Source organism: Oncorhynchus masou, chromosome 29 (genome assembly GCF_036934945.1).
Source record: "Oncorhynchus masou masou isolate Uvic2021 chromosome 29, UVic_Omas_1.1, whole genome shotgun sequence".
NCBI classification, from domain to species: domain Eukaryota; kingdom Metazoa; phylum Chordata; class Actinopteri; order Salmoniformes; family Salmonidae; genus Oncorhynchus; species Oncorhynchus masou.
The window spans coordinates 96,399,379-96,427,097 of NC_088240.1; the positions used below are offsets into that span (position 1 = coordinate 96,399,379).

At 51.1% G+C, this 27,719-nt stretch overlaps 1 protein-coding gene across 1 annotated transcript in view; it reads left to right on the top strand.

Moving 5' to 3' along the window:
* Nucleotides 1-27,719, top strand: part of cdkal1 (CDK5 regulatory subunit associated protein 1-like 1) — a 649,344-nt gene that overhangs the window by 139,067 nt on the left and 482,558 nt on the right. The window contains exon 4 of the mRNA XM_064945061.1: nucleotides 5,863-5,947. Within this exon, the coding sequence (XP_064801133.1) occupies nucleotides 5,863-5,947 (85 nt within the window). The remainder of the gene's footprint in view (nucleotides 1-5,862; nucleotides 5,948-27,719) is intronic.

Genomic DNA, 27,719 nt, shown 5'->3' on the forward strand with positions numbered 1-27,719 from the left:
GTGAAACAGCAGTACCTTCCAGGCAGTGAAACAGCAGTACCCAACAGGCAGTGAAACAGCAGTACCTTCCAGACAGTGAAACAGCAGTACCTTCCAGGCAGTGAAACAGCAGTACCTTCCAGGCAGTGAAACAGCAGTACCTTCCAGGCAGTGAAACAGCAGTACCTTCCAGGCAGTGAAACAGCAGTACCTTCCAGGCAGTGAAACAGCAGTACCTTCCAGGCAGTGAAACAGCAGTACCTTCCAGGCAGTGAAACAGCAGTACCCTCCAGGCAGTGAAACAGCGGTACCTTCCAGACAGTGAAACAGCAGTACCTTCCAGGCAGTGAAACAGCAGTACCCTCCAGGCAGTGAAACAGCAGTACCTTCCAGGCAGTGAGACAGCAGTACCCTCCAGGCAGTGAAACAGCAGTACCTTCCAGGCAGTGAGACAGCAGTACCCTCCAGGCAGTGAGACAGCAGTACCTTCCAGGCAGTGAAACGGCAGTACCTTCCAGGCAGTGAAACGGCAGTACCTTCCAGGCAGTGAGACGGCAGTACCTTCCAGGCAGTGAGACGGCAGTACCTTCCAGGCAGTGAAACGGCAGTATCTTCCAGGCAGTGAAACGGCAGTACCTTCCAGACAGTGAAACGGCAGTACCTTCCAGGCAGTGAAACGGCAGTACCTTCCAGGCAGTGAAACGGCAGTACCTTCCAGGCAGTGAAACGGCAGTATCTTCCAGGCAGTGAAACGGCAGTACCTTCCAGACAGTGAAACGGCAGTACCTTCCAGGCAGTGAAACGGCAGTACCTTCCAGGCAGTGAAACGGCAGTACCTTCCAGGCAGTGAAACGGCAGTACCTTCCAGGCAGTGAACGGCAGTACCTTCCAGGCAGTGAAACGGCAGTACCTTCCAGGCAGTGAAACGGCAGTACCTTCCAGGCAGTGAAACGGCAGTACCTTCCAGGCAGTGAAACGGCAGTACCTTCCAGGCAGTGAAACGGCAGTATCTTCCAGGCAGTGAAACGGCAGTACCTTCCAGACAGTGAAACGGCAGTACCTTCCAGACAGTGAAACAGCAGTACCTTCCAGACAGTGAAACAGCAGTACCTTCCAGACAGTGAAACAGCAGTACCTTCCAGGCAGTGAAACAGCAGTACCTTCCAGGCAGTGAAACAGCAGTACCTTCCAGGCAGTGAAACAGCAGTACCCAACAGGCAGTGAAACAGCAGTACCCAACAGGCAGTGAGACAGCAGTACCTTCCAGGCAGTGAAACAGCAGTACCCAACAGGCAGTGAAACAGCAGTACCCAACAGGCAGTGAAACAGCAGTACCTTCCAGGCAGTGAAACAGCAGTACCCTCCAGGCAGTGAAACAGCAGTACCTTCCAGGCAGTGAAACGGCAGTACCCAACAGGCAGTGAAACAGCAGTACCTTCCAGGCAGTGAAACAGCAGTACCCAACAGGCAGTGAAACAGCAGTACCTTCCAGGCAGTGAAACAGCAGTACCTTCCAGGCAGTGAGACAGCAGTACCTTCCAGGCAGTGAGACAGCAGTACCCAACAGGCAGTGAAACAGCAGTACCTTCCAGGCAGTGAAACAGCAGTACCTTCCAGGCAGTGAGACAGCAGTACCCAACAGGCAGTGAAACAGCAGTACCCAACAGGCAGTGAAACAGCAGTACCCAACAGGCAGTGAAACAGCAGTACCCAACAGGCAGTGAAACAGCAGTACCCAACAGTCACGGGCGTCACGTTTCCACTTCCTACCGAGATAAACAAAACACAAGTCAACTCTCGACTTTCTTTCCGTTATAAGTGATTCATTTAACACCATTTTTTAGATCCAACCTTTAACCTTACTCCCAGGGTTCTTTTACAAGGTTTTAACATGGCAAGATATCTGTGCAATAAAAATAAATATCTTCCTGTTTAGATTGCATTGTGGGAACTAGAAGCACAAGCATTTCGCTACACTCGCATTAACATCTGCTAACCATGTGTATGTGACATAACATTTGATTTGATTTAATGGTTTAAGTAGTTAATTCACCTTCATGTCCTTCCTCAGCGGGCAGAGTGGTGTGTGTTTTTAAGTCTTGTGTTCATCAGTGTAGTGTTTTACTGCTTCAGGAGAAGTAATGGAGTAAGTTCTCACAGTAAACAGACACACACACACACACACACACACACACACACACACACACACACACACACACACACACACACACACACACACACACACACACACACACACACACACACACACACAATGGAGTTCCGTCAAACTAATCTCGCATTAGATTTAGTGTCGTGAGTCTTTTATATATATATATATATATATATATATTTGTTTTTATCTCCCCTAAGGGTTTTTTGCGGCCGTTAAGTGATTTAGAATGGATCATGTTTGTTGCCGTTGTGTGTTTGTTGAGCGCTCCAGTTCTCACACCAGTGGGCGTCATCACCACACCACTCCAGGTCAGCCGGTCCTCTTCCTGTCTCTGCTGCTGTTTTCTGGGGTTTCTTTTCTCCTTTTCACCGTTTTTACTGTACATTTAGTTCTGGTTTCACTTCTGCCAACAACGATTACTGAACCCACTGCCTTTTACAGCAGCAGGGGTTCTGTAGCCTTTAAACACTGTGGGTGTGTTCCTAATGACACCCTGTTATATAGGCTTTAACACTGGGTGTGTTCCTAATGACACCCTGTTATATAGGCTTTAACACTGTGGGTGTGTTCCTAATGACACCCTGTTATATAGGCTTTAACACTGTGGGCGTGTTCCTAATGACACCCTGTTATATAGGCTTTAACACTGTGGGTGTGTTCCTAATGACACCCTGTTATATAGGCTTTAACACTGTGGGTGTGTTCCTAATGACACCCTGTTATATAGGCTTTAACACTGTGGGTGTGTTCATAATGACACCCTGTTATACAGGCTTTAACACTGTGGGTGTGTTCCTAATGACACCCTGTTATATAGGCTTTAACACTGTGGGTGTGTTCCTAATGACACCCTGTTATATAGGCTTTAACACTGTGGGTGTGTTCCTAATGACACCCTGTTATATAGGCTTTAACACTGTGGGTGTGTTTAACACTGTGGGTGTGTTCCTAATGACACCCTGTTATATAGGCTTTAACACTGTGGGTGTGTTCCTAATGACACCCTGTTATATAGGCTTTAACACTGTGGGTGTGTTCCTAATGACACCCTGTTATACAGGCTTTAACACTGTGGGTGTGTTCCTAATGACACCTTGTTATATAGGCTTTAACACTGTGGGTGTGTTCCTAATGACACCCTGTTATACAGGCTTTAACACTGTGGGTGTGTTTAACACTGTGGGTGTGTTCCTAATGACACCCTGTTATATAGGCTTTAACACTGTGGGTGTGTTTAACACTGTGGGTGTGTTCCTAATGACACCCTGTTATATAGGCTTTAACACTGTGGGCGTGTTCCTAATGACACCCTGTTATATAGGCTTTAACACTGTGGGTGTGTTCCTAATGACACCCTGTTATATAGGCTTTAACACTGTGGGTGTGTTCCTAATGACACCCTGTTATACAGGCTTTAACACTGTGGGTGTGTTCCTAATGACACCCTGTTATATAGGCTTTAACACTGTGGGTGTGTTCCTAATGACACCCTGTTATATAGGCTTTAACACTGTGGGTGTGTTCCTAATGACACCCTGTTATACAGGCTTTAACACTGTGGGTGTGTTCCTAATGACACCCTGTTATATAGGCTTTAACAGAAAACAGAATATATATTTAGCTTCTTATTGTAATTTGTAATGTATTGTAATCTTATTGTGTATTGTAATCTTATTGTAATGTAATCTCATTGTAATTTGTAATATGTAATGTATTCTCGGCTTCAGTCACTGTCCGCGCCAAATCCTGAATGTAGAAAGACAGATATAGTTTTAGATGATAAACATGAGACATCAGAGAGCCACGCATCGTCTCTGCACAAAAAATACATTTTCTTTAGTCGCCAAATTGTTTTGCACTTGTCATCTGATGAAAATATATATATTTTTTCTCTCTATGTTTTCCATTAATTTAATTTGTATGAAAAACAATTTCTACGCCCCTGATTCTCTACTGAACCAACGAACACGTATTTTCAATAATAAAAACGTGAGAAATGATTTAATACGCAGATTTTGTTTTGGGGGAGGGGCGGGGGGTTACTGCGACCCCTGATTTAGTGTACTACTATTGACCAGGGCTCCAGTTAAAAGTAGTTCACTATCTAGGGAATAGGATGCTCTATGGAATTTAATGGTGCCCTACATACCATCACGCTGACGCTCTGTAGCCTCTGGCGTTGTTTACAATCGCTTCTCTCCTCTCAGGACGTGATGAGGAAGGAGGGGGGGTTGTCTTAAAGTGCCTGGCCTGTCCCTGCCTCCTCTCTCTGGTCCCTGCCTCCTCTCTCTGGTCCCTGCCTCCTCTCTCTGGCTATAGGCCTGTCCCTGCCTCCTCTCTCTGGTCCCTGCCTCCTCTCTCTGGCTATAAGCCTGTCCCTGCCTCCTCTCTCTGGTCCCTGCCTCCTCTCTCTGGCTATAGGCCTGTCCCTGCCTCCTCTCTCTGGCTATAGGCCTGTCCCTGCCTCCTCTCTCTGGCTATAGGCCTGTCCCTGCCTCCTCTCTCTGGCTATAGGCCTGTCCCTGCCTCCTCTCTCTGGCTATAGGCCTGTCCCTGCCTCCTCTCTCTGGCTATAGGCCTGTCCCTGCCTCCTCTCTCTGGCTGTAGGCCTGTCCCTGCCTCCTCTCTCTGGCTATAGGCCTTTGATATGTTGTGTTATCTGAGGCGAGGAAAGGCAAGAAGGGGGTGTCGGGGTGGTTCCTGGGTTCTCCCCGCCTGCGACCCGTGTGGTGCGTGAGAGCATGCCCCCCCCTCGCTGCTCTGGTCAGGGAGGGGGAGGGGGAGGGGGATGAGGCGACCCGTGTGGTGCGTGAGAGCCTGCCCCCCCCCTCGCTGCTCTGGTCAGGGAGGGGGAGGGGGATGAGGCGACCCATGTGGTGCGTGGGAGCCTGCCTCCCTTAGAGCCTCACAGCCCGGCACAGGGCCTGTGTTTGCTCCAGTGACGCTGGGTAATGGACAGGAAGTGAAATATCTAGTTCAGCGGTGTGGGAGGATGCAGGAGACTTGCACTGCGCCAGGCAGGCCGGCCTAGAAACATACTGTGTGTGTTGATTCATTACACAGTGTGACAGGTCTCCTGGCAGATAGCGTGGAGGCTGGGGTATGGAGGACAGGACTTCCACTATCCCCCTGAGGTCCAGCTGATCCTGGCATCGTATTCCGCCTCACCTCCCCCTCGCTGCTCTGGTCAGGGAGGGGGATGATGGGGAGGAGGGGGAGGGGGGAGGGGGAGGACACAATTAATTGCTGTAACTGGAGAAGTGCGATATTAATGGGTGTGTGGAACAGGCTGAAGGGTCCTGGGTTGTTAAGTTCTGCTTTGATCTAATACTGAACTTCTGTTGTCTTCCCTCCACCTCTCTCGCTCTCTCTCTCTCTCTGTCTCTCTCTGTCTCTCTCTCTCTCTCTCTCTCTCTCTCTCTCTCTCTTCTCTTACTCTCTCTGTCTCTCTCTCTCTCTGTCTCCTCTCTCTTCTCTTACTCTCTCTGTCTCCGTCTCGCTCCTTCTCTCTCTCTCTCTCTCTCTCTCTCTCTCTCTCTCCTCTTACTCTCTCTGTCTCCTCTCTCTCTCCTCTTACTCTCTCTGTCTCCTCTCTCTCTCTTCGCTTACTCTCTCTGTCTCCGTCTCGCTCCTCTCTCTCCTGCTGTTTCTCTCTCTCTCTCCCGCTGTTTCTCTCTCTTTCCTGCTGTCTCTCTCTCCTCTCTCTCCAGAGGACCCCGCGGAGGCTGATCTGTGGCTGCTCAACAGCTGCACGGTGAAAAACCCGGCCGAAGATCACTTCAGAAACGCCATCAAGTAAGCCCCCCCCCCCTTCTCCTCCTCCTCCCTTTCCTAGTCTTCCTCCCACTCTTCTTCTTCATCTTGTCACTCACGCACATCCCTGGAGGTAGGGTTCACGCGATACCCCTGAAAAAGAAACCTGGTTGAGAACACTAGAGGCAGTAAAAACGGGACTTTAAGTCCTGCATCTATTCCACTGATATCTACACTTTTATTTCCTGTCACACTTAAAATAACTCATCTCTCAGCTGCTGTAGAAACATTTTATTTGGTACTGTGATACCATGTTTCCCCTCTACACACAAAACCCAGTGATTTTTTTTTTAAGGGTAAACAAAATTAAATGGTGACTTCTAGCCTGTTGTGGAGAAGTTGTAGGAAGAGTCATCTGGGACACGGACAGAGGACTGAGGGCGGAGGACTGGGGGCGGAGGGCTGGGGGCGGAGGGCTGGGGGCGGAGGGCTGGGGGCGGAGGGCTGGGGGCGGAGGGCTGAGGCTGGAAGTGTCACGTGTCTCTGAGCCTCTAAGGAATGACATTCAAAGACTGGGTTCAGATTCAGTCAGGCAGATAACATGCTTCACACACTACACACACACACACACACACACACACACACACACGGACACACACACACACACACACACACACACACACACACACACACACACACACACACACACACACACTCACACACGGACAGAGGCTGACTAGACTGGCAGACGGACAGACACAGGGACAGATGCTGGCTGACTAGCCTGGCAGACAGACAGACACAGGGACAGATGCTGGCTGACTAGCCTGGCAGACAGACAGACACAGGGACAGATGCTGGCTGACTAGCCTGGCAGACAGACAGACACAGGGACAGATGCTGGCTGACTAGCCTGGCAGACGGACAGGGACAGATGCTGGCTGACTAGCCTGGCAGACGGACAGGGACAGATGCTGGCTGACTAGCCTGGCAGACGGACAAGGACAGATGCTGGCTGACTAGCCTGGCAGACGGACAGGGACAGATGCTGGCTGACTAGCCTGGCAGACGGACAGGGACAGATGCTGGCTGACTAGCCTGGCAGACGGACAGGGACAGATGCTGGCTGACCAGCCTGGCAGACAGACAGGGACAGGTGCTGGCTGACCAGCCTGGCAGACGGACAGGGACAGGTGCTGGCTGACTAGCCTGGCAGACGGACAGGGACAGGTGCTGGCTGACTAGCCTGGCAGACGGACAGGGACAGGTGCTGGCTGACTAGCCTGGCAGACGGACAGGGACAGGTGCTGGCTGACTAGCCTGGCAGACGGACAGGGACAGATGCTGGCTGACTAGCCTGGCAGACGGACAGGGACAGATGCTGGCTGACTAGCCTGGCAGACGGACAGGGACAGATGCTGGCTGACTAGCCTGGCAGACGGACAGGGACAGATGCTGGCTGACTAGCCTGGCAGACGGACAGGGACAGATGCTGGCTGACTAGCCTGGCAGACGGACAGGGACAGATGCTGGCTGACTAGCCTGGCAGACGGACAGGGACAGATGCTGGCTGACTAGCCTGGCAGACGGACAGGGACAGATGCTGGCTGACTAGCCTGGCAGACGGACAGGGACAGGTGCTGGCTGACTAGCCTGGCAGACGGACAGGGACAGGTGCTGGCTGACTAGCCTGGCAGACGGACAGGGACAGGTGCTGGCTGACTAGCCTGGCAGACGGACAGGGACAGATGCTGGCTGACTAGCCTGGCAGACGGACAGGGACAGATGCTGGCTGACTAGCCTGGCCCTGTGTTGACATTGTCTCTCCTTGAATACAGCCTTTGATTGGTTTTGATCGGTCCAAAGTGCCTTGGTTCCCTCACTGTAGAGTGACAGTGATGACACTCATTAAAGAGCACCTGTTCAAATCTCAGATGACAACCTATTCCAACCTTTTTAACGGCCGAGACCAATCGTAGTGCACTCTGGGTAAATAGTGCAGCGGGGAGTGATCCGCACCACGGCTCATGACATCACTCTGACCATGTCCACTGTGTTCCATATCCCCAGACTGTCGCCTAACTAATTAACCAGGGAGTTTGTATTTTCAGTCCTATGCGTTTTTCCGTTCTGTCCCCTCTGACCCTGACAGGAAGTGACCGTACACAGCCAACACAAGTGGATCTGTGTTTCTTTCAGGCAGTACGGTAACGTGCTGTAACAGTTTGGACACTCGGTACGAGATGTCAGTGTGAAGGATAAACGGGTGGTGATGAGAGAGACGAGGTGTGCTGTCCTCCCTGACTGACTGAACAGAGAGGAGGCTGGCCTCCCTGACTGACTGAACAGAGAGGAGGCTGGCCTCCCTGACTGACTGAACAGAGAGGAGGCTGGCCTCTCAGACGTCCTCCCTGACTGACTGAACAGAGAGGAGGCTGGCCTCTCAGACGTCCTCCCTGACTGACTGAACAGAGAGGAGGCTGGCCTCTCAGACTGAACAGAGAGGAGGCTGGCCTCCCTGACTGACTGAACAGAGAGGAGGCTGGCCTCTCAGACTGAACAGAGAGGAGGCTGGCCTCTCAGACTGAACAGAGAGGAGGCTGTCCTCCCTGACTGACTGAACAGAGGCTGGCCTCTCAGACGTCCTCCCTGACTGACTGAACAGAGAGGAGGCTGGCCTCAGACGTCCTCCCTGACTGACTGAACAGAGAGGAGGCTGGCCTCTCAGACGTCCTCCCTGACTGCCTGAACAGAGGCTGGCCTCATATGATGATGCTCAGACGTCCTCTGAGCCATCCCCAGTAAGTAGCCTCTCTGGCCTAAACCGTTGGCTACTATATTGAGGTTTGTCTCTGCTTGACCTTCTCTCTTGCTGAGAGCTCTTAGTTAACCCACTTTAGGACAAATTGGTAATGATACAAATATATTGCACAGTTTTTTTTGTTTTTTGTTTTATCCATCTGAAATAGACTCAGCCATAACGAGGCCAACGGGACCAACAGTAGATTAGCACACCAGGGGCTACTGTAATATAATGTATCAATGATTCAGATGCTACGGTGATTTCAGAGGTCCGGGCATCTTTTGTTCCAGCACTCGCTACGGTAGTAGTGGTGCTGCTCGGCTCATTCACACTGCTAGGCCGCGCTGCTAATTACCAGCCTAATGGAGGTGAGCGGCTGCCGCCCTGGGCGTCTGCAGTACGAAACGGCTCCATAGGGGAATGTTGAGGCTCCTGGTGTGTGTGTGTGTGTGTGTCATGATTACAAACGCCTGCTTCTAAACTGTCACTTCCGCCCTATGGTCATTGATCTTACTGTGAGCTGCTGGTTGCAGACTCCTCGGTGATAAGACCGGGACAGGGAGCAGGAGGTCAGAGGTGTGTGTGATGATGTGTCGTGCGGTTGTGCTAATGTGTTAGATGGTGATCGGGTGAGAGAGAAAATGGGAGGAAAGGGAAGTGTGTTTTAGAACACTGTTATCCATGGTTGTTTTGTTGTTTTGTTATCCGTGGTTGTTTTGTTGTTATCCATGGTGGTTTTGTTATCTGTGATTGTTTTGTTATCCATGGTGTTTTTTTTTCTGTGATTGTTTTGTTATCTGTGGTTGTTTTGTTATCCGTGGTTGTTTTGTTATCTGTGGTTGTTTTGTTATCCGTGGTTGTTTTGTTATCCGTGGTTGTTTTGTTATCCGTGGTTGTTTTGTTGTTTTGTTATCTGTGGTTGTTTTGTTGTCCGTGGTTGTTTTGTTGTCCGTGGTTGTTTTGTTGTCCGTGGTTGTTTTGTTGTCCGTGGTTGTTTTGTTATCTGTGGTTTGTTTTGTTGTCCGTGGTTGTTTTGTTGTCCGTGGTTGTTTTGTTATCTGTGGTTGTTTTGTTATCTGTGGTTGTTTTGTTATCCGTGGTTGTTTTGTTATCCGTGGTTGTTTTGTTGTTTTGTTATCTGTGGTTGTTTTGTTGTCCGTGGTTGTTTTGTTGTCCGTGGTTGTTTTGTTGTCCGTGGTTGTTTTGTTGTCCGTGGTTGTTTTGTTATCTGTGGTTGTTTTGTTGTCCGTGGTTGTTTTGTTGTCCGTGGTTGTTTTGTTATCTGTGGTTGTTTTGTTATCTGTGGTTGTTTTGTTATCCGTGGTTGTTTTGTTATCCGTGGTTGTTTTGTTGTTTTGTTGTCCGTGGTTGTTTTGTTGTCCGTGGTTGTTTTGTTGTCCGTGGTTGTTTTGTTGTCCGTGGTTGTTTTGTTGTCCGTGGTTGTTTTGTTATCTGTGGTTGTTTTGTTGTCCGTGGTTGTTTTGTTGTCCGTGGTTGTTTTGTTATCTGTGGTTGTTTTGTTGTCCGTGGTTGTTTTGTTGTCCGTGGTTGTTTTGTTGTCCGTGGTTGTTTTGTTATCTGTGATTGTTTTGTTATCCAAGGTGGTTTTGTTATACATGGTTGTTTTGTTCTGTGTGTTGAGTCGACAAGGACCAGCATTGTCCTCTCCGTTGGTGTTTAGTGTTGTGGTTGATCAGTTACAGCAGGTAGGCTATATCTGATCTGACACGGCTCTGATTTGAAGGATTGGTTGATTTTCATTCGCCTGTATAACCAAATCAACTAATATTCACATTTTTACATACATGTAAAAATGCATCAAGATGCAGCTTACATCAATATAGAGTCAAATTAGATGGTGAGGTATGGCTCTCCTAACTGTGGTGTGTCTAAGAGATGGTGAGGTATGGCTCTCCTAACTGTGGTGTGTCTAAGAGACAGTGAGGTATGGCTCTACTAACTGTGGTGTGTCTAAGAGATGGTGAGGTATGGCTCTCCTAACTGTGGTGTGTCTAAGAGAGTGAGGTATGGCTCTCCTAACTGTGGTGTGTCTAAGAGATGGTGAGGTATGGCTCTCCTAACTGTGGTGTGCTGTGTCTAAGAGATGGTGAGGTATGGCTCTCCTAACTGTGGTGTGTCTAAGAGATAGTGAGGTATGGCTCTCCTAACTGTGGTGTGTCTAAGAGATGGTGAGGTATGGCTCTCCTAATTGTGGTGTGTCTAAGAGATAATGAGGTATGGCTCTCCGAACTGTGGTGTGTCTAAGAGATGGTGAGGTATGGCTCTCCTAACTGTGGTATGTCTAAGAGATGGTGAGGTATGGCTCTCCTAACTGTGGTGTGTATCAGAGATGTTGAGGTATGGCTCTCCTAACTGTGGTGTGTCTTGGCCTAAAGGAGTTCTTCAACCCCTCTTTTGTATTTGCAGACTAACATTGTCCCCTGGTGCCACTGGTGTCACTGTTTTTCAGATGGTGGCACCAGCCCTTGATTGGTCACCGGTTGTTATCCGCGATGTGGCACCAGCCCCTGATTGGTCACCGGTTGTTATCCGCGACGTCACTCAATAGAAAAAAAGTGTCGTTTTCATGTTGTGATTCAAAATATTTTTATGTGCAACTTAATCCCCTAATCATGACTTCCAGTTGTCAATGTGCGATTTTTGTTGTTGTTATATTTTACTGTTAAAATAGGACTCCAGAATGTATTTTTTTTTTTATCGAGATGAATTTGACTGCATATTAATGTGGTCTATTATCATAGGTACATTTTAATTGGGGCTCATTCACTACCTGAGTCATTGGAACCTCAAGATGGCTATCTCTAAATATAATACCCACTGCAAGTAGCCATGGACAGTGTATTCAAAAGATATTCTCCTTATTGCACATCCCACATCTACACACTCTATCCCATAATGACAAAGTTGAAAACATGTTTTTTTTTAAAACAAAACATTTTTGCAAATTTATTGAAAATGAAATGCTGAAAGATCTAATTTACATAAGTATTCACACTCCTGAGTGTTAGAATCACCTGTGGCAATGATTACAGCTGTGAGGCTTTCTGGGTAAGTCTCTAAGAGCTGTGTGTCTTTCTGAGTAAGTCTCTAAGAGCTGTGAGGCTTTCTGAGTAAGTCTCTAAGAGCTGTGTGTCTTTCTGGGTACGTCTCTAAGAGCTGTGTGTCTTTCTGAGTAAGTCTCTAAGAGCTGTGAGTCTTTCTGGGTAAGTCTCGAAGAGCTGTGTGTCTTTCTGAGTAAGTCTCTAAGAGCTGTGAGTCTTTCTGGGTAAGTCTCGAAGAGCTTTCCTCTCCTGGATTGTACAATATTTGCACATTTCAGCTCTGTCAAGTTGGTTGTTGATCATTGCAAGACAGATATTTTCAAGTCCTGCCATAGATTTTCAAGAAGATTTAAGTAAAAATAAATAAAAATAATGACTAGGCCACTCAGGAACATTAAGCGTTGTCTTGGTAACCAACTCCAGTGTATATTTAGCCTTGTGTTTTATCTTATTTTCCTGCTGAATGGTGAATTTGTTTCCCAGTGTCTGTTGAAAAGCAGACTGAAGCAGGTTTTCCTCTAGGATTTTGCCTGTGCTCTGCTCTGCTCCATTCCGTTTCTTTTTATATCCTGAAAAACTCCCAGTCCATAACGATGACAAGCATCCCCATAACATGATGCAGCCACCACTATGCTTGAAAATATGGAGAGTGGTACTCAATAATGTGTTGTATTGAACCCCAAACATAACTTTGTATTCAGGCCATAGAGTTAATTTATTTGCCAAATTTGAGCAGTTTTACTTTCGCGCCTTATTACAAACAAGTGCATGTTTTGGAATATTTTTTGATTCTGCACAGGCTTCCTTCCTCCTTTTCACTCTGTTGTTTAGGTTAGTATTGTGGAGTAACTACAATGCTGTTTTTAAAGTCGCCATTTGCCTCATGGTGAAATCCCTGAGAGGTTTCCTTTCTCTCCGGCAACTGAGTTAGGAAGGACGCCTGTATCGATACACCATACAAAGTGTCATTAATAAATTCACTATGCTCATAGGGATATTCAATGTCTGCTTTTAGTTGCCCTGTTGTGAGGCATTGGAAAAACCTACCTGGTCTTTGTAGTTGAATCTGTATTTAAAATTCACTGCTCGACTGAAGGACCACCTTTAAAATTAGATGTATGTTTCAGGTACAGAGATGAGGTAGTCACTCAAAAATGCTAAACACTATTATTGCAAACAGAGTGAGTCCTTACAACTCATGTGACTTGTTAAATCCATTTTTACTCAACTTATTTAGGGTTTGTCTTTACAAAGGGGTTGAATAGTTATTGACGCAACACATTTCACGGTTTCATTTGTTATTAATTGGTAAACATTTCTAAAAACATAATTTCACTTGGACATTAGGGAGGGAGGGGGGTTAGGGCTGGTGGGGATAGGTTAGGGAGGGGGGTTAGGGCTGGTGGGGATAGGTTAGGGAGGGAGGGTTAGGGCTGGTGGGGATAGGTTAGGGAGGGGGGTTAGGGCTGGTGGGGATAGGTTAGGGAGGGGGGTTAGGGCTGGTGGGGATAGGTTAGGGAGGGGGGTAGGGCTGGTGGGGATAGGTTAGGGAGGGAGGGTTAGGGCTGGTGGGGATATGTTAGGGAGGGGGGTTAGGTTATGGAGGGGGGTTAGGGCTGGTGGGGATAGGTTAGGGCTGGTGGGGATAGGTTAGGGAGGGGGGTTAGGTTAGGGAGGGGGGTTAGGGCTGGTGGGGATAGGTTAGGGGGGGGGTTAGGGCTGGTGGGGATAGGTTAGGGAGGGGGGTTAGGGCTGGTGGGGATAGGTTAGGGAGGGGGGTTAGGGAGGGAGGGTTAGGATAGGTTAGGGAGGGGGGTTAGGGAGAGAGGGAGGGTTAGGGAGGGTTAGGGCTGGTGGGGATAGGTTGGGGAGGGGGGGGTTAGGGCTGGTGGGGATAGGTTAGGGAGGGGGGGTTAGGGAGATAGGGAGGGTTAGGGCTGGTGGGGATAGGTTAGGGAGGGGGGGTTAGGTAGGGAGGGTTAGGGCTGGTGGGGATAGGTTAGGGAGGGGGGGTTAGGGCTGGTGGGGATAGGTTAGGGAGGGGGGGTTAGGGAGGGAGGACTGGGTTCAGTGAGTCTATCATGTGGCTAATGTCTTTCATCCTTTCGTCTAAAGAGCCACGAGGTGAAACGTGAAAATGGGTCTCGTGATGTCATCTCTAATGGCCATAGCATGGACTTTTATCTTCTCTTCTCTCTCTCTCTCTCTCTCTCGCTCTCTCTCTCTGCTAATATCACTCTCCCGCCCTCCCTCTCTCTCACTTGGGTCCCCCCTCATAAAGGGCCTGTCGTCAGAGGTGCTGCAGGGAGATTAGGTCCCCCCCTGCATAGCTACAAAGCACCAGCTGTGCCGACGTGTATCCAATCCCCTCCCAGCCTTCATTCACACCATTTGATTAGGGGCTTTAGTGTCCACTGCTTACTTTTAAAGCAATGTCCCTTGTACATTGCCATCCAGTATTTCTGATGGCAGCAGTAGAACAGAACAGAACAGTACAACAGAACTGATTCCACAGAGAGACCGCTGTAGAACACCGCTGGCTCATTTGCATAAAAAACAGTTAACAGATTTAATACAGGAAGTGTTTTGCATTTTGATGATTTTTTCCTTATTGTTCGGCGTCGTTAGGTCACGTGGGATACTGTGGGAAGGTGAAACAGGCCTCGTAGCCAGAAGGCGGGAGGCAGGGGGATGGGCAGGTGTAAGGTGTGTGTGTGTGTGTGTGTGTGTGTGTGTGATGAGCATGGGGAGGTTAACCCGTGTGTTCCTCTCCTCAGAATCCTGATTTCCGTCTACGACAGGAGGTTTAACCCTTCACCGTTCTGCTCTAAAGCTGTGGAGCTGTTCTGTTCCTGGGCCTGCGTCCCAAACAACACCCTATTTAGGAATATGGCCCCTGGTCAAAAGTAGTGCACTATTTTATATAGATGGTTTTAGCCGCCCTGCATCAAACACGTTTGTCAAATAGTTTTGAACACTTGCGCTGCTGTTAATTTAGCTCCTGGGGAGGACAACACTGGACGAGGCCCAGATGATATGCTCTGGGGGTTTGGGTCAAACACATTTGTCAAATACTTGGGCTGCTCTTGGCCTCCACTGCAATAGGCGGGGGGGGGGGGGGGTATCTGAGATCTGATTGGTCTAGCTCTCCTGGGTCAAACACAATACTTCAGCGGTAACTCGATTTTATGGAATTTTACCAAAAGACCTAAATCCGACCGAAATCAATAACTTGAAAGTATTTGTATTAGTTGAGTTTACCCGGTATCATGGAGGGCCCAGACCGATAACTCCTACAGAACTCAAGCACCCCTCACAAGCTTCAAACTAAATAAATATATCCTCAAATACTTTATGTTGATACCCGTACCTCACCCAGCAGGTTTGGGTGCGACGGCGGACTCATGTTCACCCCCCCCCCCAGAGGGAAATTGGCTCTGCAGCAGTAGAGTATATAAAACACGAGACATAAATAAATCTACATGGATCACAATGATACACAATGGAAAGTTATTTTCCTTGTCTGTTCCTTACTGGGATAGACATCCTTCCCTCGGAACCTACTGGAACAGCAGCTGGTTCTAGAGTCTCGAGAAGTTCTCCCTTTGAGTTCTTAGAATGCTCTGATTCCTCTTCTCCCGGACACTCCCCATTCCACTTAGTGACCTCAGTTGGGTGGAATTAGATTGGGGTTGTATGGATGTGATCCCTCATTTGTAAGGAATGTAAGTTTAGCACCTTGAAGTCTTGGCGTTTTATTGAAGAAAAGGTTGAAGTGGACGGTGTCGGTAATGGACTGACTGAGTGTGTGATTTACATGTTGTGCCTTCAAGTTACAGACGGCATTTGCATTGCAAAAGTGTCGGAAATTAGAAACACTTTTGGATGGGTTGAATTGGGTTGTTTTTAATCTTTCACTCCCGAAAGAGCCTCGGTATGTGATTTGTTATTGTATAAGCTGAGAACTCATCAGGGAAGTTGAAGTCTGATTTGAGTTTGAATTGAACCTCTTTTATATGCTGGATTGATTTAAGGGTTTCAGTCAAATCTCTTATTTTCCTAATCACAGATTCTGATCATTTCAGCACATTGCCCACTGCCTCACTCAAGTAAAATACCAAATTACAAATTGACTTAAACTGCTGCCTGCAATCTTAATCCTAATGAATATGCTAATAGTATTGAATTTCAGGCTGTAGGGAAAGAGCGCCTTTCCATAATCACACAGTTCGATACTTTGTCAAGGATTTATTTCCCTCTAAAACTTGAGCTCTGTGGAGACACCCTGATGCAATGCTAATGCAATTAACACTCTATTCAATTGTAGAACCAAGACCTAGGTCTGCTTCCCAAATGGCACCCTAATTCTCTACCAAGTGACACTCTATTCCACTGTAGGACCAAAGACCTAGGTTGCTTCCCAAATGGCACCCTAATTCTCTACCAAGTGACACTCTATTCAACTGTAGGACCAAGACCTAGGCTGCTTCCCAAATGGCACCCTAATTCTCTACCAAGTGACACTCTATTCAACTGTAGGACCAAAGACCTAGGCTGCTTCCCAAATGGCACCCTAATTCTCTACCAAGTGACACTCTATACCACTGTAGGACAAAGACCTAGCTTGCTTCCCAAATGGCACCCTAATTCTCTACCAAGTTGACACTCTATTCCACTGTAGGACCAAAGACCTAGGCTGCTTCCCAAATGGCACCCTAATTCTCTACCAAGTTGACACCCTATTCCACTGTAGGACCAAAGACCTAGGTCTGCTTCCCAAATGGCACCCTAATTCTCTACCAAGTGCACTACTTTTTTTAAAGTTCACAATGTAGGGAATAGGGTGCTATTTGGGATGGAGACATACTCCCAACCCTCAATGGTACCAGACGAACCTGTATACAACTCATTAGGGCTTCTCTGTCGTGTGCCTTCTCTCTCTTTCTCGCTCAACCTGTTGTCCTCTCTCTCGCCTTCTGTCTTTTCTCTCTCCCTTCCCCTTTCTTTCTCTCACCCGCTTTCTCTCTCCCTCTTTCGCCCTCTTTCTCTCTCCCCCCTTTTTCTTTCTCTCCCTCTTCCTCTCCCTACTCTCTCCTCTGCGTTCTCTCTCCGGCACTGTGGCATCTGCTTCTTGGAAGAGTCTGTAGATTGTTGATTTACATATTGAATGAGTGCAGCAGGCCTTGCCAGTATATACCCACACCAGCCTTATCCGCAGGATCAACAAGCCTGAACAAAACCCTGGAAATGAATGGACTGACTGATGCAAGAGGAGAGACATCTCACACACACACACACACACACACACACACACACACACACACACACACACACACACACACACACACACACACACACACACACACACACAGTCTTAGCAGACCTTCTGTCCTCCTTTCACATGACCAGCCGAGATCCTGTCTCCGGTCCCTGGCGGACAGAACGAGAGGGATAATGAGAAAGAAAAGCGAGGGCCACACAGCCTGGCACACGGCTGGCACGCACACCAGCCACCTCACGCTCAGTCACACGCTCTCCCTCACTCCTACTGCCGCCAGCTCTCCCTGGTACGCCCGCGAGCGGTAGACACACATGCGCGCACGTTCACTCTTCTGAGGGCCACACGGAGTGACATCTAGAGAAGGGGTTCATTGTTCCCCTCGGCCCCCCCCTCTCTGTCTTCACGCTCCGCTGAGCAGCTAGCTAAGTCCCTAAACTGTTTTGGGGGAAAAAAGGTCCCATATTGATCCAAACAGGGATCTGTCACTTGCATCATATTTGGAACCCTTAAGAGTTCTATATAGAACCCTTTTTTTTTACAAGGTTCTTTAATCAGAACCCTGAGGGTTCTTGTCAACGGAAACAAAATATGTTCCATACAGAACCCTTTTTATTAGGTGTTACATGAACCCCCAGGGTTCTGATCATAAATGGAATCAAACTATTTTCCATACAGAACCCTGTATGGTGCCGTTGATGAATTATGGCAAGTAGTAAATAGTAATATTTCTAGCAAAGAATATAATATATTAACCAATTAAGGCGGGTGGAACAAGCAGAGAGAGGGCGGGTGGAACAAGCAGAGAGAGGCGGGTGGAACAAGCAGAGAGAGGCGGGTGGAACAAGCAGAGAGAGGCGGGTGGAACAAGCAGAGAGAGGCGGGTGGAACAAGCAGAGAGAGGCGGGTGGAACAAGCAGAGAGAGGCGGGTGGAACAAGCGGAGAGAGGCGGGTGGAACAAGCGGAGAGAGGCGGGTGGAACAAGCGGAGAGAGGCGGGTGGAACAAGCAGAGAGAGGCGGGTGGAACAAGCAGAGAGAGGCGGGTGGAACAAGCGGAGAGAGGCGGGTGGAACAAGCGGAGAGAGGCGGGTGGAACAAGCAGAGAGAGGCGGGTGGAACAAGAAGAGAGAGGCGGGTGGAACAAGAAGAGAGAGGCGGGTGGAACAAGCAGAGAGAGGCGGGTGGAACAAGCAGAGAGAGGCGGGTGGAACAAGCAGAGAGAGGCGGGTGGAACAAGCAGAGAGAGACGGGTGGAACAAGCAGAGAGAGGAGGGTGGAACAAGCAGAGAGAGGCAGGTGGAACGGGTGGAACAAGCAGAGAGAGGCAGGTGGAACGGGTGGAACAAGCAGAGAGGCAGGTGGAACGGGTGGAACAAGCAGAGAGAGGCGGGTGGAACAAGCAGAGAGAGGCGGGTGGAACAAGCAGAGAGAGGAGGGTGGAACAAGCAGAGAGGCGGGTGGAACAAGCAGAGAGAGGCGGATGGAACAAGCAGAGAGAGGCGGGTGGAACAAGCAGAGAGAGGCGGGTGGAACAAGCAGAGAGAGGCGGGTGGAACAAGCAGAGAGAGGCGGGTGGAACAAGCAGAGAGAGGCGGGTGGAACAAGCAGAGAGAGGCGGGTGGAACAAGCAGAGAGAGGCGGGTGGAACAAGCAGAGAGAGGAGGGTGGAACAAGCAGAGAGGCGGGTGGAACAAGCAGAGAGAGGCGGGTGGAACGGGTGGAACAAGCAGAGAGGCGGGTGGAACGGATGGAACAAACAGAGAGAGGCGGGTGGAACAAGCAGAGAGAGGCGGGTGGAACAAGCAGAGAGAGGCGGGTGGAACAAGCAGAGAGAGGCGGGTGGAACAAGCAGAGAGAGGCGGGTGGAACAAGCAGAGAGAGGCGGATGGAACAAGCAGAGAGAGGCGGATGGAACAAGCAGAGAGAGGCGGGTGGAACAAGCAGAGAGAGGCGGGTGGAACAAGCAGAGAGAGGCGGGTGGAACAAGCAGAGAGAGGCGGGTGGAACAAGCAGAGAGAGGCGGGTGGAACAAGCAGAGAGAGGCGGGTGGAACAAGCAGAGAGAGGCGGGTGGAACAAGCAGAGAGAGGAGGGTGGAACAAGCAGAGAGGCGGGTGGAACAAGCAGAGAGAGGCGGGTGGAACGGGTGGAACAAGCAGAGAGGCGGGTGGAACGGATGGAACAAACAGAGAGAGGCGGGTGGAACAAGCAGAGAGAGGCGGGTGGAACAAGCAGAGAGAGGCGGGTGGAACAAGCAGAGAGAGGCGGGTGGAACAAGCAGAGAGAGGCGGGTGGAACAAGCAGAGAGAGGAGGGTGGAACAAGCAGAGAGAGGAGGGTGGAACAAGCAGAGAGAGGCGGGTGGAACAAGCAGAGAGAGGCGGGTGGAACAAGCAGAGAGAGGCGGGTGGAACAAGCGGAGAGAGGCGGGTGGAACAAGCGGAGAGAGGCGGGTGGAACAAGCGGAGAGAGGCGGGTGGAACAAGCGGAGAGAGGCGGGTGGAACAAGCGGAGAGAGGCGGGTGGAACAAGCAGAGAGAGGCGGGTGGAACAAGCAGAGAGAGGCGGGTGGAACAAGCAGAGAGAGGCGGGTGGAACAAGCAGAGAGAGGCGGGTGGAACAAGCAGAGAGAGGAGGGTGGAACAAGCAGAGAGAGGCGGGTGGAACAAGCAGAGAGAGGAGGGTGGAACAAGCAGAGAGAGGAGGGTGGAACAAGCAGAGAGAGGCGGGTGGAACAAGCAGAGAGAGGCGGGTGGAACAAGCAGAGAGAGGCGGGTGGAACAAGCAGAGAGAGGCGGGTGGAACAAGCAGAGAGAGGCGGGTGGAACAAGCAGAGCGAGGCGGGTGGAACAAGCAGAGCGAGGCGGGTGGAACAAGCAGAGAGAGGCGGGTGGAACGGGTGGAACAAGCAGAGAGAGGAGGGTGGAACAAGCAGAGAGAGGCGGGTGGAACAAGCAGAGAGAGGAGTAGAATCAGCATGTTGGTGAAGCCCTGTCCCTTAGGGACCTCTTCCAATTCAAATGAGCTTCAAAAAGAGTTCACAATGACCATCATTTGTATTGTTTTGTGTGACTACAGCTTCAGCGATAAAACACAAGCAGAGAGACCCGTTCTAGATGAGCGAGGCGTAGATCAGACCGACCACCACGACTTCCATGTGGGTGTCAGCAGCAGGCGACAGAGACCCGTTCTAAATGAGCGAGGCGTAGATCAGACCGACCACCACGACTTCCATGTGGGTGTCATCAGCAGGCGACAGAGACCCGTTCTAAATGAGCGAGGCGTAGATCAGACCGACCACCACGACTTCCATGTGGGTGTCATCAGCAGGCGACAGAGACCCGTTCTAAATGAGCGAGGCGTAGATCAGACCGACCACCACGACTTCCATGTGGGTGTCATCAGCAGGCGACAGAGACCCGTTCTAAATGAGCGAGGTGTAGATCAGACCGACCACCACGACTTCCATGTGGGTGTCATCAGCAGGCGACAGAGACCCGTTCTAAATGAGCGAGGCGTATCTCAGACCGACCACCACGACGTCCATGTGGGTGTCAGCAGCAGGCGACAGAGACCCGTTCTAAATGAGCGAGGCGTAGATCAGACCGACCACCACGACGTCCATGTGGGTGTCAGCAGCGGGCGACAGAGACCCGTTCTAGATGAGCGAGGCGTAGATCAGACCGACCACCACGACTTCCATGTGGGTGTTAGCAGCAGGCGACAGAGACCCGTTCTAAATGAGCGAGGCGTAGATCAGACCGACCACCACGACGTCCATGTGGGTGTCATCAGCAGGCGACAGAGACCCGTTCTAAATGAGCGAGGCGTAGATCAGACCGACCACCACGACTTCCATGTGGGTGTCAGCAGCAGGCGACAGAGACCCGTTCTAAATGAGCGAGGCGTAGATCAGACCGACCACCACGACTTCCATGTGGGTGTCAGCAGCAGGCGACAGAGACCCGTTCTAAATGAGCGAGGCGTAGATCAGACCGACCACCACGACTTCCATGTGGGTGTCAGCAGCAGGCGACAGAGACCCGTTCTAGATGAGCGAGGCGTAGATCAGACCGACCACCACGACTTCCATGTGGGTGTCAGCAGCAGGCGACAGAGACCCGTTCTAAATGAGCGAGGCGTAGATCAGACCGACCACCACGACGTCCATGTGGGTGTCAGCAGCAGGCGACAGAGACCCGTTCTAGATGAGTGAGGCGTAGATCAGACCGACCACCACGACGTCCATGTGGGTGTCAGCAGCAGGCGACAGAGACCCGTTCTAAATGAGCGAGGCGTAGATCAGACCGACCACCACGACTTCCATGTGGGTGTCAGCAGCAGGCGACAGGGAGATCCGTTGCCTCTGATAGTCGGGTTACTGCCAGACTGAGTAAAACGTAGTGTGTTAAGTCATGTGATGATTGAGTCGGCAATTGAATCACCGAGACTTATGGTAAATAATTTATCATAAATAATTTAGATAACTACATACTAAAACACCACCATGTGCATTCAAGAGTTCAGCAACAATCTTCCCAATGGCTTCATGAAACAGTCCCCTCATCTGCAGGTAGCCTAGCGGTTAGAGCGTTGGACTGGTAACCGAAATGTTACTAGATCGAATCCCCAAGCTGACAAGGTACAAATCTGTCGTTCTGCCCCTGAACAGGCAGTTAACCCACTGTTCCAAGGCCGTCATTGAAAATAAGAATTTGTTCTTTAACTGACTTGCCTGGTTAAATAAAGGTTAAATTATCGAATATTGATGCTCCAGATACTCAACTAGTCTAAAGAAGGCCCGTTTTATTCCTTCTTTAATCAGAACAACAGTTTCCAGCTGTGCTAACATAATTGCAAAAGTGTTTTCTAATGATCAATTAGCCTTTTCAAAATGATAATCTTGGATTAGCTAACACAACGTACCATTGGGAACACAGGAGTGATGGTTGCTGATAATGGGCCTCTGTACACGTATGTAGATATTCCATTTAAAAAATCAGCCGTTTCCAGCTACAATAGTCATTTACAACATTAACAATTTCTACACTGTATTTCTGATCCCTTTGTTATTTTAATAGCAAATTATTATTTTAATTTTTTTTCAAAAACAAGGACATTTCTAAGTGACCCCAAACTGTTGAACGGTGGTGTATATTGACATATATTTAAATAATATAATAAAAACCAAAAGGTTGAATATAGAACACCAAACAATCATTTGTAGGACTGTAGACACAATCATTTAATGTGTGTGACAGCGAGAGAGAGAGAGAGCATTTTGTCTGCTGTGTGTGTGTGTGTGTGTGTGTGTGTGTGTGTGTGTGTGTGTGTGTGTGTGTGTGTGTGTGTGTGTGTGTGTGTGTGTGTGTGTGTGTGTGTGTGTGTGTGTGAACTGTAGAATTAGATTCCTGGAGAAGTAAGGGCACCGAGTTTTACTGCTAACCTGAGTTACAACGCTTATCATTACACACACTTTATTATAAGAGAAAATATGTTTGTCATTGTCCCAAACGGTACCCTGTTCCCTATATCGTGCACTACTTTTGCCAGGAGCTCTGGTCTGTGTAGGTAATAGGGTGCCGTTTGGGACTGAACCCAAGGTTAAAAGAGGGGCCTACACAACATGACCGCATGTTTTCATTTCAGCATTAAGTATCTCCTTTCATCTCCTTTCAGTTGGAAAGGCTGTGCAGCGTGTGATTGTGTGGTGCATACCCTCCCTCCCTCTCTCCATCTACCCTCCCCATCCCACTCTCCATCTACCCTCCCCATCCCACTCTCCATCTACCCCCCCTCCCTCTCTCCATCTACCCCCTCCCTCTCTCCATCTACCCCCTCCCTCTCCATCCACCCTCCCCCTCCCTCTCTCCATCTACCCCCTCCCTCTCCATCCACCCTCCCCCTCCCACTCTCCATCTACCCTCCCCCTCTCCATCTACCCTCCCCCTCTCCATCCACCCTCCCCCTCTCCATCCACCCTCCCCCTCTCCATCCACCCTCCCCCTCTCCATCCACCCTCCCCCTCTCCATCCACCCTCCCCCTCTCCATCCACCCTCCCCCTCTCCATCCACCCTCTCATCCCACTTTCCATCCACCTCTCCATCCCTCTCTTCATCCACCCTCCCCCTCTCCATCTACCCCCTCCCTCTCTCCATCTACCCCCTCCCTCTCCATCCACCCTCCCCCTCCCACTCTCCATCTACCCTCCCCCTCTCCATCTACCCTCCCCCTCTCCATCTACCCTCCCCCTCTCCATCCACCCTCCCCATCTCCATCCACCCTCCCCATCCACCCTCCCCCTCTCCATCCACCCTCCCCATCCACCCTCCCCATCCACCCTCTCCATCTACCCTCGCCACCCACCCTCCCCATCCACCCTCCCCCTCCCCATCCACCCTCTCCATCCATCCATCCATCCATCCCTCTCTCCATCCACCCTCTCCATCCACCCTCTCCATCTACCCTCCCCCTCTCCATCCATCTCTCTCTATCCACCCCCCTCTCCATCCACCCTCTCCATCCATCCATCCATCCATCCCTCTCTCCACCCACCCTCTCCACCCACCCTCTCCATCCACCCTCTCCACCCACCCTCTCCATCCACCCTCTCCACCCACCCTCTCCATCCACCCTCTCCACCCACCCTCTCCATCCACCCTCTCCACCCACCCTCTCCACCTACCCTCCCCCTCTCCATCTACCCTCCCCCTCTCCATCCATCTCTCTCCATCCACCCTCCCCCTCCACCCTCTCCATCCATCCATCCATCCATCCCTCTCTCCATCCTCCCTCTCCACCCACCCTCTCCATCTACCCTCTCCATCCACCTTCCCCCTCTCCATCCACCCACCCCCTCCCACTCTCCATCCACCCTCTCCATCCACCCTCCCCCTCCCCATCCCCCCTCCCCATCCACCCTCTCCATCTACCCTCCCCCTCCCCATCCACCCTCTCCATCCATCCATCCATCCAGCCACCCTCTCCATACACCCTCTCCATCTACCCTCCCCCTCTCCATCCATCTCTCTCTCCATCCACTCTCTCCATCCATCCATCCATCCCTCTCTCCATCCACCCTCTCTATCCCTCTCTCCATCCACCCTCTCCATCCACCCTCCCCCTCTCCATCCACCCTCCCCCTCTCTATCAATCCTCTCCATCCATCCACCCTCTCCATCCACCCTCTCCACCCACCCTCTCCATCCACCCTCTCCACCTACCCTCCCCCTCTCCATCCATCCCTCTCTCCATCCACCCTCTCCATCCATCCCTCTCTCCATTCACTCACCACCCTCCTGTAATCCTGCTCTCCCGTGTGTGTGTGTGTGTGTGTGTGTGTGTGTCCTACCCTGATGATCAAAAAGCTAAATCTTGTGTGTCTGGGACATCATGTGCTGTAGTACTTAAAGCAGCAAGCCGATTAGTCCCGTTTCTGCTTATTGTAGGCAACTTGTCTTTCCTGCTGCCCTCAGAGTAGAGGCTATAACAGCCAGACCCTCCTGGAACCCCAAGATGGGGACAGGCCGTCCTGGAACCGCAAGACAGACCCTCCTGGAACCGCAAGACAGACCCTCCTGGAACCCCAAGACAGACCTCCCGGAGCCCCAAGACAGACCCTCCTGGACTCCCAAGATGAAGGTCAGGCCCCCCTGGAGCCCCAAGATGGGGGCACGCCCTCCTGGAACCCCTGAACGGGGGCAGACCCTCCTAGAGCCCCAAGACAGACCCTCCTGGAGTCCCAAGATGAAGGGCAGGCCCCCCTGGAGCCCCAAGATGGGGGCAGGCCCTCCTGGAACCCCAAGACAGACCCTCCTGGAGCCCCAAGATGGGGGCAGGCCCTCCCGGAGCCCCAAGATGGGGGCAGGCCCTCCTGGAGCCCCAAGATGGGGGCAGGCCCTCCTGGAACCCCAAGATGGGGGCAGACCCTCCTGGAACCCCAAGATGGGGGCAGGCCCTCCTGGAACCCCAAGATGGGGGCAGACCCTCCTGGGGCACCAAGATGGGGGCAGACCCTCCTGGAACCCCAAGATGGGGGCAGACCCTCCTGGGGCACCAAGATGAGGGCAGACCCTCCTGGAACCCCAAGACAGACCTCCCGGAGCCCCAAGACAGACCCTCCTGGACTCCCAAGATGAAGGTCAGGCCCCCCTGGAGCCCCAAGATGGGGGCACGCCCTCCTGGAACCCCTGAATGGGGGCAGACCCTCCTGGAACCCCAAGATGGGGGCAGGCCCTCCTGGGGCACCAGGAGTTGGACGCTGCTCAGGAGACTCCTGTGTTTACTGAAGCCCCATAACATCCTGTTTGTCTAACGGTGATGCTTGGCAACACACTACACCACTTCTAAAATCTTAACTTGGACGTGCTCACATTTCTTCGTCCCAAATCTTTCATTCCGCCCATCCTCAACCACAGGAAGTGGGCGCTCGTTTCTCGGGTCGTTGTAGGAAAAAAACAATGCCGGCGCTGAAACGGTGAACTTCTTTATTAGTTGGGGTCTGTTTCTTATGTTGAGAAACATCCAAAAAGAGACAGAGGTGCGGAATATGGACTTAATATGAAATAAACGTCATAAAATAATATTTGTAGTTTCTGTCATGGTAGAGACAGAGATGTAATAGAGGTGGAGTTTGTTTTACATGGCCTGATGTCCCGGGTGTCTGGAGATATCAGTTATGAACCAATGGTCTGGTCCAAGGTGAGCAAACGCCGCACATCCGGGCCACTGGGCCACGTTAAACAAACTTGCCTATTTGAAAAGGCAGCTGCGTTCTCTCCTCCAGCCTGTCCTCCGCCCCCTCGTTCTCTCTACCAGTCTGTCCTCCGCCCCCTCGTTCTCTCTACCAGTCTGTCCTCCGTCCCCTCGTTCTCTCTACCAGTCTGTCCTCCGTCCCCTCGTTCTCTCTACCAGTCTGTCCTCTGTCCCCTCGTTCTCTCCTCCAGTCTGTCCTCCGCCCCCTCGTTCTCTCTACCAGTCTGTCCTCCGTCCCCTCGTTCTCTCTACCAGTCTGTCCTCCGTCCCTCGTTCTCTCTACCAGTCTGTCCTCCGTCCCCTCGTTCTCTCTACCAGTCTGTCCTCAGTCCCCTCGTTCTCTCTACCAGTCTGTCCTCCGTCCCCTCGTTCTCTCTACCAGTCTGTCCTCCGTCCCCTCGTTCTCTCTACCAGTCTGTCCTCCGTCCCCTCGTTCTCTCTACCAGTCTGTCCTCTGTCCCCTCGTTCTCTCTACCAGTCTGTCCTCTGTCCCCTCGTTCTCTCTACCAGTCTGTCCTCTGTCCTCTCGTTCTCTCTACCAGTCTGTCCTCTGTCCTCTGTCCCCTCGTTCTCTCTACCAGTCTGTCCTCTGTCCCCTCGTTCTCTCTACCAGTCTGTCCTCTGTCCTCTCGTTCTCTCTACCAGTCTGTCCTCTGTCCTCCGTCCCCTCGTTCTCTCTACCAGTCTGTCCTCCGTCACTTCGTTCTCTCCACCAGTCTGTCCTCCGTCCCCTCGTTCTCTCTACCAGTCTGTCCTCTGTCCCCTCGTTCTCTCTACCAGTCTGTCCTCTGTCCTCAGTCCCCTCGTTCTCTCTACCAGTCTGTCCTCTGTCCCCTCGTTCTCTCTACCAGTCTGTCCTCCGTCACTTCGTTCTCTCTACCAGTCTGTCCTCCGTCCCCTCGTTCTCTCTACCAGTCTGTCCTCCGTCCCCTCGTTCTCTCTACCAGTCTGTCCTCCGTCCCCTCGTTCTCTCTACCAGTCTGTCCTCCGTCCCCTCGTTCTCTCTACCAGTCTGTCCTCTGTCCCCTCGTTCTCTCTACCAGTCTGTCCTCAGTCCCCTCGTTCTCTCTACCAGTCTGTCCTCCGTCCCCTCGTTCTCTCTACCAGTCTGTCCTCTGTCCCCTCGTTCTCTCTCCCAGTCTGTCCTCTGTCCTCTGTCCCCTCGTTCTCTCCTCCAGTCTGTCCTCCGCCCCCTCGTTCTCTCTACCAGTCTGTCCTCTGTCCCCTCGTTCTCTCTACCAGTCTGTCCTCAGTCCCCTCGTTCTCTCTACCAGTCTGTCCTCCGTCCCCTCGTTCTCTCTACCAGTCTGTCCTCCGTCCCCTCGTTCTCTCTACCAGTCTGTCCTCCGTCCCCTCGTTCTCTCTACCAGTCTGTCCTCCGTCCCCTCGTTCTCTCTACCAGTCTGTCCTCTGTCCCCTCGTTCTCTCTACCAGTCTGTCCTCCGTCCCCTCGTTCTCTCTACCAGTCTGTCCTCCGTCACTTCGTTCTCTCCACCAGTCTGTCCTCCGTCACTTCGTTCACTCTACCAGTCTGTCCTCCGTCCCCTCGTTCTCTCTACCAGTCTGTCCTCCGTCCCCTCGTTCTCTCTACCAGTCTGTCCTCGGTCACTTCGTTCACTCTACCAGTCTGTCCTCTGTCCCCTCGTTCTCTCTACCAGTCTGTCCTCCGTCACTTCGTTCTCTCTACCAGTCTGTCCTCCGTCCCCTCGTTCTCTCTACCAGTCTGTCCTCCGTCCCCTCGTTCTCTCTACCAGTCTGTCCTCTGTCCCCTCGTTCTCTCTACCAGTCTGTCCTCCGTCCCCTCGTTCTCTCTACCAGTCTGTCCTCCGTCCCCTCGTTCTCTCTTCCAGTCTGTCCTCCGTCCCCTCGTTCTCTCTACCAGTCTGTCCTCCGCCCCCTCGTTCTCTCTACCAGTC